We start from the raw sequence: 11,403 nt of genomic DNA, 5'->3' as shown, positions 1-11,403 counted from the left end.
CCTTTGACCACATTTTATTTAATAAAGTATAAAACATTCAGTGTGGTCACAGGTGGGGAACGCAGAGACTCATTGTGGGGAGACTGCCGGACACGGCCTCACCACCACCACCTCCTGCCCACCGGGCCGGTCCGAACCGGCACAGTGCCGGCACATCATTGCCTGCCGCAGCTGCTGCCACCGCCCGCCCGCCCTCTGCGCCACTCCGGGCGGGGGTCGGTGCCGGGCCTCTCTCCCCAGCGCTGCTCTGGGTGGGGTCAGCGGTGGGTCCTGCCATCGCTCCTGTGGTCAGCGCCTCTTGTATAGGCAGGGCTTCAGCTGCAGCGCCGGCAACTTCCCCTCCCGGGGCCGCCGAGTCTTCCCAAAGTTAAACAGGTAGAAGAAGCGGTTGTCCATGTCCTGCGGGAGAGAGCAGGCTGCACAACTGACCACGTAACACCCCCACACCGCGCCCTGCCACAGCCACAGGCACTGCAGCACTCCCACCCCCTGGGACTGTACCTCAAACTCCCCCCCCAGAACGTCCCAACCCGCTTGATCTCCCCCACCAATGGCACTGTACCTTCAAACCCCCAACCCCTCCATCTCTGCACCCAGGATGAGGTTTTCCATATTAGATCATCGGAGGTGTCCTCATCCCGTCTTCAACTATAGATGAGGCTCTCCCCAGGATCCCCTCGATATCCCGCTGCTCCGCTCCTGCTCCCCCTCCCCCCACTCGTAACAAGGACAGAGCCCCCCCTTGTCCTCACCTTCCACCCCACCAGCCTTCACAGATAACATATAGTCCTCCGACATTTTCGCCACCTCCAACGGGATCACACCACTGGCCACATCTTCCCATCTCCACCCCTTTCTGCTTTCCGCAGAGACCGCTCCCTCTGAAAATCACTAGTCAACTCGTCCCTTCCCACCCAAACCACCCCCTCCCCAGGTACTTTCCCCTGCAACCGCAGGAGATGCAGCACCTGTCCCTTTACCTCCCCCCTCGACTCCATCAAGACCCAAACAGTCTATCCAGCTGAGGTTCACTTGCACCTCCTCCAACCTCATCTACTGTATCCGCTGTTCCAGGTGTCAACTGCTCTACATCGGTGAGACCATGCGTAGGTTTGGAGATCGTTTTGCTGAACACCTCCGCTCAGTCCGTCTTAACCTACCTGATCTCCCGGTGGCTCAGCACTTCAACTCCCTCTCCCATTCCCAATCTGACCTTTCTGTTTGGAGGAGCAGCACCCCATATTTCGCTTGGGCAGTTTACCCCTCAGCGGTATGCACATTGACTTCTCTAACTTTAGATAGCCCTTGCTTTCCCTCTTTCTCCATCCCCTCCCTCTTCCCAGTTCTCCCACTAGTCTTACGGTCTCGGACTACATTCTATCTCTGACCCACCCCCTCCCCGACATTAGTCTGAAGAAGGGTCTCAACCCGAAACATCGCCCATTCCTTCTCTCCAGAGATGCTGCCTGCCCCGCTGAGTTACTCCAGCATTTTGTATCTATCTTTGATCTCCCCCACCGCCTCCATTCTCTACTACCTTTGGGACTGTCCCTTGATACCCCCAGTCTTCTGTCCCCCCCGCACCCCCGGTTAGGTTGTGTCTCCGCCCCCCAGTCTCCCCCTGAACCACCTTGACCGGCCCCGATCTGTGGCCACGTCACTCACCAGACGCCCTGCCCTTCACCCCTCTACCTGCCCCTATCCCACATGGAGGGAGTGTGTGTCTACCTTGGAGAGCAGCTTGAAGCCGAGAGAGCCCAGGGCACCGACGAAACTTTGCACGTCCTCGAACCTGCTCGCCACCTCCGCGATCTTCAGCACGCCCCTGTGGACAGGGGACAGGGTTGGGGGTCAGGGGCATGCGGTTGGGGATCAGGTTTGGAGGCAAGGTCAAGGGCAGGTCCAGGAGGTCAGAGGGTCAGGGGTTGGGGCTGAGGTTCAGGGGGTGGTTGGGTCAGGAGTCAGGTCAGGTCCGCCCCCTCCCCCATGAGGAAGGTCACTCACTCACCCGACTCTAAGCACGCGATTGGCTTCCATCAGAAAGTCGACCAGGTTGGTGCCCATCAGCGACAGGCAGAAGACGGCAATGTCGACCGACTCATCGGCGAGAGGGACCTGTGGGGACAGAGAGAGCGGCCACACCACCGGTCAGTGACGGTCACTCACACCACGGGTCAGTCACACCACCGGTCAGTGGTCGTCAGTCACAGCACCGGTCACAGCACCAGCCAGTGGCTGTATCCCACACAGGAGGGTGGGGAGTTAGGGGAGAAGGGGTGTGTGGTTTATTGGAGATGGGGGGGGGGGGGGGGGGGTGGGGAGGTAGGAGAGGAGGCGGAGGAGAGAGGGAGGGGTAGAGAGGGAAGGGGACGAGTTGGGAGAGAAAAGGGGGAGTATATATCAATGTATGTTGGTGGACAAATGGCCAGGCCTTGGTTAGGACACAGACACCCTGGGTATAAGGGCCCATGAGCAGGGGATGGTGACTGTCCACTATAACCCAGTTGTGGATTCTCTGCAACCACCTCGTGGTCACTCCATGCAGCAACAAGTTGTTCCTTTCAACAGCTGAAAATGAATTCTTGTTGCTTCAAACTAACAGATTCAGATTCAAACTTTATTGTCATTGTGCAGTGTACAGTACAGAGACAACGAAATGCAGTTAGCATCTCCCTAGAAGAGCGACATAGAATATGAGCAATAAATATATTTACGTACATACAGTCGTGGTAGTGCAATTTTTTTTTCTGGTGGAAGGAGTGTCTCGGGGGGGGTGGTTGGCAATCACCGAGGTACAGAGTTAAGTAAAGTAACGGCCGCAGGGAAGAAGCTGTTCCTGGACCTGCTGGTCCGGCAACGGAGAGACCTGTAGCTCCTCCCGGATGATAGGAGGGTAAACAGTCTGTGGTTGGGGTGAGAGCAGTCCTTGGCGTAGCTGAGCGCCCTTCGCAGACATCGCTTGCTTTGGACAGACTCAAAGGAGGGTAGTGAGGAACCGGTGATGCGTTGGGCAGTTTTCACCACCCTCTGCAGTGCTTTCCGGTCGGAGACAGAGCAGTTGCCATACCATACTGTGATACAGTTGGTAAGGATGCTCTCGATGGTGCAGCGGTAGAAGTTCACCAGAATCTGAGGAGACAGATGGACCTTCTTTAGTCTCCTCAGGAAGAAGAGACGCTGATGAGCCTTCTTGACCAGAGTTGAGGTGTTGTGGTTCCATGAGTGGTCATCGGAGATGTTGACCCCCAGAAACATGAAGCTGGAAACACGTTCCACCTCCGTCCCGTTAATGTGGATGGGGGTGTGCGTGTCGCCCCCAGTCCTTCTGAAGTCTACCATGAGCTCCCCTAACAATACTAAAGGCTGTTTGTGACATTGTTTAATACTGTATTAATGCACAAGTATCGACCCAAGCAATTGCTTGTCAATGTCAATGGCATCCCGCAGTGTAACTAGCAGCCTGCACTCTGATTACGTCACGGTGGCACAGCGGTAGTTACTGCCTTACAGCAAAATGCAGCGGTGGAGACCCGGGTTCCATCCACTACGGGTGCTGTCTGTACGGAGTTTGTACGTTCTCCCCCTGACCTGAGTGGGTTTTCTCAGAGATCTTCGGTTTCCTCCCACACTCCAAAGACGTGCAGATTTGTAGGTTAATTGGCTTGGTGTAAATGTAAAAATTGTCCAACTTCCAGTATAGTCCCCGGTGGACTCTTGGGAAGGTACGAGGTACAAGCAGTGGTGTATCCCCTCTCCCATTGGGCAAAGTGTAAAAACGCACACCTCCAGATTAAGGGACAGTTTCTTCCCAGCTGTTATCAGGCAACTGAACCATCCTACCACAACTAGAGAGCGGTGCTGAACTACTATCTACCTCATTGGTGACCCTCGGACTATCCTTGATCGGACTTTGCTGGCTTTACCTTGCACTAAATGGTATTCCCTTATCATGTATCTGTACCTCATACACGGCTTGACTGTAATCATGTGTTGTCTTTCCGCTGACTGGTTAGCACGCGACAAAAGCTTTTCACTGTACCTCGGTACACGTGACAATAAACTAAACTCAACTGACCTCCCCGTCCACTAGAACCTAAATTCGTTAGAACAAGGGCCGTGATAACGAGGGTGGAGTAGCAAGGCCTGACGGATATTTTTGACCGTTATTGTCACCGTGGTACAGTGAAAAGCTTTGAATGGCTCGATTGTAACCAGTCAGCAGGCCATTCACAGTGTACAGGTACAGGATACAGGGATCAACATGAATAATGTTTAGTGCAAGATAAAGCCAGTAAAGTCCTATCAAAGATAGTCTGAGGGTCTCTAATGAGGTGGATCGTAGTTCAGGACTGCCCTCCAGTTTGGTTGCAATTTCTTGGGGGGGGGTCAGGGACCGGGGGGGTGAGAGGGGGCAGGGGGGGGGGGAGGGGATGGGGGGGTTTGAGGGGATTGGGGGGGGTGAGGGGAGGGGGGGGGTGAGGAGGGGATGGGGGGTTTAGGGGAGGGGTTCAGGACCTGGGGGAATGAGGGGGTGAGAGGAGGGGGTGTGGTGAGGGGAGGGGTGCGGAGGTGGTGAGGGGAGGGTGGGTGTGGTGAGGGGAGAGGGGGGTGGTGAAGGGAGGGTGGTGAGGGGAGGGGGGTGTGGTGGTGAGGGGAGAGGGGTTGTGGTGAGGGGGGGGGGCGGGGTGGTGAGGAGGAGGGGGAGGGAGGGGGGGTGGGGGAGGGGGAGGGTGAGGGGAGGGGGTCAGGACCCGGGGGAGGAGGGGGAGTGAGAGTACGGTGGTGCTGCCCCCGGCGCTCACCTTTGCCATGTCGCAGACGGTGACCATGTCGTTGAGCGCAGCCAGGTCGAAGGAGTGCACGGTATTGGCCACACCGCGGGGCGATCTTACAGTCTCCACAGCCAAAGTCCGCCACCACCCGCCGAGCGTGGCCTAGGGGCAAGGTCAGCGGTCAGCGTGGGACAGGGGCAGAGGTCGGAGGACAGCAGGGTCACCAGGCATCGTACGGGCAGCTGCTGCCCGTACGAATGGCCGGCGACCCTGCTGTCCTCCCTGCCCCCCCCCCCCCCCCCTCCTCCCCACCACCCATGCCTCTGCCCCAGCCCCAGCCCCTTCTCCTCCCGATGCCCACACTATCCTCCCCTCATTACATGGAGAGGTTGAACGGGCTGCGAATCGATCGTTTTCTCTGGCACGTCGGAGGTTGAGGGGAGACCCGATGGAAGTCTATAAAATGATGAGAGGCGTAGATAGGGTAGACAGTCACAGCCTTGTCCCCAGGGGTGGATGTCATGGCACAGCTTTACGGTGAGAGGGGCAAAGTTTTAAAGGAGATGTGCAGGGGCAAGTGTTTTACACAGAGGGTGGTGGGTGCCTGGAACGTGCTGCCAGGGGTGGGGGTGGAGGCAGATACGATAGTGGCTTTTGGATAAACGCAAGGATATGCAGGGGTTCCTGCCTTGCCTTCCACCTCCCCCCCCCCCCCCCCCCCCCCCCCCACCTTTCTCCTCTCTCCTGCATGCCCCCCTTCTACACCCCAACCACCCTCATCAGCCTGGGTCGTGATCAGTACGGGTGTCAAAGGTTATGGGGTGAAGGCAGGAGAATGGGGTTAGGAGGGAGAGATAGATCAGCCATGGTTGAATGGTGGAGTAGACCTGATGGGCCGAATGGTCTAATTCTGCTCCTATCTCTTATGATCCCCTCTGCCTTCCCCCTGCATCCCGTTCTAGCCCCACCCCAAGCCATTTCCCTCTTGCCCCCTCCTCACGCTGCCCACCCCCCCCCCCCCCCCCCCCCCCCCCCCCGTTCCTTCCCTCTGTACCCCGCCTCCGTACCGATGCTTGATGTAGCTGATGATGTTGTGGACGGGGTTTTGGGGCCAGCTTTGCAGCTGCATGTTGAAGCCCTGGTGGGAGAGCAGGAATGCGTCGCTGTCCCGGTCAAACATGCAGCGTGCCGCCGCGCTGCTCGACGTGTACAGCTGCTCGTTGATGTAGCGGAACCGTGCCGACTGCAGGCGCTGTTGCATGCGGCTACGCAGGACGGCCGATCGGCCTATCCCACCCTCTCCCTGGCCCTCAACCCCTTCCCCTGGCCCCTCAAACCCCCCCCCCCCCCCGGCCCCTCAACCCCCTCCCCAGGGACCCCACTGGGCAATGATGTCACCCCCCCTCCCCGCTCACACCCCCCTTACTCCCCTCTGCCATTGCTTTCCTCTCCCTTGCCTTGCCCGCCCACTTCTCCCGTTCACTTCTCTGCCCAGGGTCAGCAGCTCGTGCCCCAGCTCGCCGCCCCCCCAGCCCCCCCACTGTGGTCACGCCAGTGTCCTCGTTCCCCCCCCCTCCCCCCCACTGTCCACTGCCCCCGGCAGACGGAAACTTGTTCCTGTTCCTCAGCTTGTTCTTCCTGCGGTTTCCTCCACTGCTTGCGGCTGAGAGTTGCAGCTCCCACCCCCGGCCCCCTCCCCCCCCCCCCTCTCCCCCCCCACCGGCCCCTCTCCCTCCCCAGGCGCCTCTCCCCCCGCCAGCCGTTCCCCCAGCCCTTCTCCACCTGCCTGCTCCACCGCCCTCCTCTTGCCCTGCCTTACCCCCGCTTGCCCCTCACCCCAGCATCCCTCTCCCGGGGTTACCCGGCTCCCGTTCCCATCTCCCCCGGGCTGGAGCAGCACCCTGACCCCCGTCCCCCTGGGACCCTCCCCCCGTCCCCCTGGGAACCCTCGCCCCGTCCCCCCCTCCCTCGCCTTCCGCTTCCTCTTGACCCCGGCCCCTTTGACCCCGGCCCCTTTGCCCCTTTGACCCCGGCCCCTTTGACCCCGCCTCTTTGACCCCGGCCCCTTTGACCCCGGCCCCTTTGACCCCGGCCCCTTTGACCCCGGCCCCTTTGACCCCGGCCTCTGGCCCCGGCTCCCCGCCAGGCCGCCCCGCTGCCGTCAGGGCCCGCAGCGTTTCCAGAAGCTTCTGCCTCTTCTTCTTGCTATGGGGGCTCTAGAAACAAGAGGGAACGGTCAGATAGGGAGTGGGAACATCCCAGAAAATTACCCCCACGCCCACCGGGGAACAGGGCCTCTCCCAGCACATCCCCCCTCACCTCACCCCACCCTACCCCAGCCCCCCCCTCACCGACTGAGGAGACGACTCACGACCATACAGGCGACCAGGTGGCGAATGCCTAGTTGCCTAAGTGGGACAGGCCCTTAACTGAGGGACAAAGCCAGGGCCGGCCTTAAGCCGATTTGACCGATTGCTCCCAATTTGGCCCCGCGCTTAAGGGGGGCCCCGCACTAATGTTCCGTATTTCGTATGGAAATACGAATTCTCTTTGTTAAATAAAGTTGTTTTTTTAATTCGCCATCCGGATTATTTTTTTTAAACTAACATGTATAACCAAAAATCTTCTAGCAGAGCTCCACTATAGGATCTTTGTGTATAACAACCGCTGCACGGCCATCAGACACAAACGATTTGTTAACTAGTACTGTTAGTACTTCTTAACAGCAAATAGTTAACACGTTGTTATACAATGTCATCAATGCATCCATCCGCATTCCTCAGTAAATGTTATTGTGTTTTGAACAAGTATTAATGACGCCGTGTTCCTTTGAATAAAATTCACACGGCGTCATTAATACTTGTTGAAAACACAATTACATTTACTGAGGAATGTAGATTGATGACACGTTGAGAATTTCTTTTAACTCACCATCGTGAGTGAGGGCCCCGGACCGCGAGAAGGGGCTTCTTCCTGGTGTGCAGGTTACTTGTTCACCTACCGACCCACGTTGTGTCTCTCTGTGTTTTGCTCTCTCCCTCCCCTCTCTCTCTCTCCCGCTCCTCATCTAGTCTCTCTCTAGCTCTCTCACCCTGTCGCCTCGGCATTCCCGGAATCATTGACGTTTTGCGGTAGACAAAAATGCTGGAGAAACCCAGCGGGTGAGGCAGCCGCCTTGCCCGCTAAGTTCCTCCAGCACTCTGTGTTTTTTGTTTGGCTCTGAAGTTGAATGTGGCTCAGCGGGACAGCCATGGGCTCTGGGGAGAGGGTTGTGTTTCTGGTCGAGACCCTTCTTCAGACAATCACAAGTACTCTCACCGACGAGAGTTCAGTTCAGTCTGAAGAAGGGTCTTCTCTCCAGAGTCGCTGCGCTGCCTGGCCTGCTGAGTTACTCCAGCTTTATTTCTATCTTCAATTTCAGAGAAATACAATTTCTCACGGGGGGCTTATAATGTCTCTAAACCCCTCTGGGACCCTCTGAACTCCTCTAAACCCCCTCTAGCCCCTCTAAACACACCTGAACCCATCTGAAGCCCTCTAAACATCTCTAAACCGTTTAAACCGCTCCAAACTAGGATGCTGCAAGGTTGCTTGGATAGGCTGGGTGAATGGGCAAATGCATGGCAGATGCAATATAATGTGGATAAATGTGAGGTTATCCACTTTGGTGGCAAAAACAGGAAAGTAGACTATTATCTGAATTGTGGCCGATTAGGAAAAGGGGAGATGCAACGAGACCTGGGTGTCATGGTTCACCAGTCATTGAAAGTAGGCATGCAGGTGCAGCAGGCAGTGAAGAAAGCGAATGGTATATTAGCATTCATAGCAAAATGATTTGAGTATAGCAGCAGGGAGGTTGTACTGCAGTTGTACAGGGTCTTGGTGAGACCACACCTGGAATATTGTGTACAGTTTTGGGCTCCTAATCTGAGGAAGGACATTCTTGCCATAGAGGGAGTACAGAGAAGGTTCCCCAGACTGATTCCTGGGATGTCAGGACTTTCATATGAAGAAAGACTGGATAGACTCGGCTTGTACTCGCTAGAATATAGAAGATTGAGGGGGGATCTTATAGAAACTTACAACATTCTTAAGGGGTTGGACAGGCTAGATGCAGGAAGATTGTTCCCGATGTTGGGGAAGTCCAGAACAAGGGGTCACAGTTTAAGGAAAAAGGGGAAATCATTTAGGACTGAGATGAGAAACACGTTTTTACACTGAGAGTGGTGAATCTCTGGAATTCTCTGCCACAGAATGTAGTTGAGGCCAGTTCATTGGCTATATTTAAGAGGGAGTTAGACGTGGCCCTTGTGGCTAAAGGGATCTGGGGGTATGGAGAGAAAGCAGGTACAGGATATTGAGTTGGATGATCGGCCATGATCATATTGAATTGGCGGTGCAGGCTTGATGGGCCGAATGGCCTACTCCTGCACCTATTTTCTATGTTTCCGTGTTTCTATGACTGCGTCCAACTGCTGTCTGGTTCGTTGATCGGTTTGCTAGATATGAACTGTTTTGGGAGAGTAAAGCTCACAGCAGACCAAACGTGTTAAACAGAAATTGGTCAGATATTGAGCTTTACACAGTGAGAAATCATGTGAAATAATAATTGAATTTAATTTTAAATGAATGTACCTGCATGTTATACTGTTTAGTTTGGAGATACAACCAGATAGTCTGCTGAGTTCGCACCGACCAGCAATTTTTGTTTTCCTATTTGACAATTCTATTTGGCGACCAATCAAACGCTGTCTCTAAGGGGGTTGCATCCAATCACCAACCAGCTTGCCTTAAAATTCCCGTCCAATCAACAAATAGGTCTCCTCCCGTCCAATCAGCGCCGCTGTCTCCAAGGGCATTGTGTCCAATCACATAATTAGCAGCTACGGTAAATGTTGGAAGCCAGCGGAGCTACAGCTACTGACAGTCAAACGGGAGGGAGCAGGAGAGATTCACACAGTGTATAATCAATAGTACCTAGTTTACAATTTCATAAGATATACTAAATAACTGGGCTGACAGACATTGGCTGGGAATCTGGGGTTCACCAAAATTGTTCCCAATTGGGCCCCGCACCCCCTAAGGCCGGCCCTGGACAAAGCCATGGGGAGAGGGTGGGCCGGGTAGGACTTCACTGCTTCAACACTGTGGGGTGATCTTATGGAGGTGTACAAAATCATGAGGGGAATAGATAGTGTGAATGAGCAGAATCTTTTAGCCAGAGTAAGGGAATCAAGAACCACAGGACACTGGTTTAAGGTGATAGCGGAAAGATTTAATAGGAACCTGAGAAGCAACTTTTCACACAGTAGGTGTTGGGTGCATGGAACGAAATAACATTTAAAATCATTTGGACAGGTCGATGGTTCGAAAAGGTTGAAAGGGATATAGGCCAAACGCAGGCAGGTGGGACTGGTGTAAATGGGGCATGTTGGTCGGCATGGGTGTTGGGCTGAAGGGCATGTTACCGTGCTGCACAACTCCTGTTGTGAATGGTTACAACATATGCCGTCTTTTACAACGTGTGACTTGGCAAACAAAGGGCAGCATGGAGTGCCCACGATAGGCCCAGTGCTGCCCGCTGGTGGGTCTGCCACCGCGCCGCACCGTACTGTCCCTGCACCTCGTCCTTTTCCTGCAGCCCCCCTCCCTTGCAACCCCCCCTCCCCAATTGCCCCTCCCCCACTCCCCCTGCCCCCTCTCACCCCCACTCACTCACCGGCGCGACGTGGCGGTGGGGTAAGCGATGCGTGTGAAAGACGGCGTCCGTCAGAGCCCTGGCCTCCACATCATCGTTCCAATCGCCCTCCTCAAACATGCCCACACCTGCAACAAGAGCAACGGTCAGTACTGGCCCGCAGAGGACCAGTCACTGCCAGACCACCCCGTGTGGGACAGATCTCCCACCACCACCACCCCCCCCCCCCCCCCCCCCAGGGAGCACTGGGACAGCACCGAGCTCTCACCCCCCCCCCCCCCACCTCTCATCCGGCTCTTAACCCCTCCCAACAAATTGCAGCCAGCTGGAGGGCAGTCCTGAACTACTATCTACCTCATTGGAGACCCTCAGACTATCTTTGATCAAACTTTACTAGCTTTATTTTGCATTAAAATTATTCACGTTATTCCTTTACCCTGTATCTGTAAACTGTGGACGGCTCGATTGTAATCATGTATTGTCTTTCCACTGACTAGATAGCACGCAGCAAAAGCTTTTCACTGTACCTCGTTACACGTGACAATAAACTAAAACTCAAAACAACCGTGATGTAACTAATGGCCACCAGACTCCCCACATCGATTCCATCTACACTTCACGCTGCCTCGGGAAAGGAGCCGACATGATCAAACACTTGGCCCTGTCCCACCCCGGTCATTCCTTCTTCTCCCCGCTCCCGTCTGGCAGAAGGTACAGAAGCTTGAAAGTGCGCACCACCAGACTCAGGAACAGCTTCTTCCTCTCGGTTATCACACTACTGAACGATCCTTCCATAACATAGAAACATAGAAATTAGGTGCAGGAGTAGGCCATTCGGCCCTTCGAGCCTGCACCGCCATTCAATATGATCATGGCTGATCATCCAACTCAGTATCCCGTACCTGCCTTCTCTCCATACCATCTGATCACCTT

At 55.2% G+C, this 11,403-nt stretch overlaps 1 protein-coding gene across 1 annotated transcript in view; it reads right to left on the bottom strand.

The window, feature by feature from the left end:
• Positions 1–11,403, bottom strand: part of rrp8 (ribosomal RNA processing 8) — a 13,258-nt gene continuing 1,855 nt past the window's right edge. The window contains 9 exon segments of the mRNA XM_055637589.1: positions 1–399; positions 1,729–1,825; positions 2,009–2,115; positions 4,803–4,880; positions 4,882–4,934; positions 5,218–5,228; positions 5,840–6,095; positions 6,745–6,988; positions 10,492–10,598. Coding sequence (XP_055493564.1) covers positions 289–399; positions 1,729–1,825; positions 2,009–2,115; positions 4,803–4,880; positions 4,882–4,934; positions 5,218–5,228; positions 5,840–6,095; positions 6,745–6,988; positions 10,492–10,590 — 1,056 coding nt within the window. The 5' untranslated portion in view covers positions 10,591–10,598 and the 3' untranslated portion in view covers positions 1–288.

This window comes from Leucoraja erinacea, chromosome 6 (genome assembly GCF_028641065.1).
Source record: "Leucoraja erinacea ecotype New England chromosome 6, Leri_hhj_1, whole genome shotgun sequence".
Classification (NCBI taxonomy): domain Eukaryota; kingdom Metazoa; phylum Chordata; class Chondrichthyes; order Rajiformes; family Rajidae; genus Leucoraja; species Leucoraja erinaceus.
Note: the sequence above shows the minus strand (reverse complement) of the source record. Positions and strands in the feature narration are given on the sequence as shown.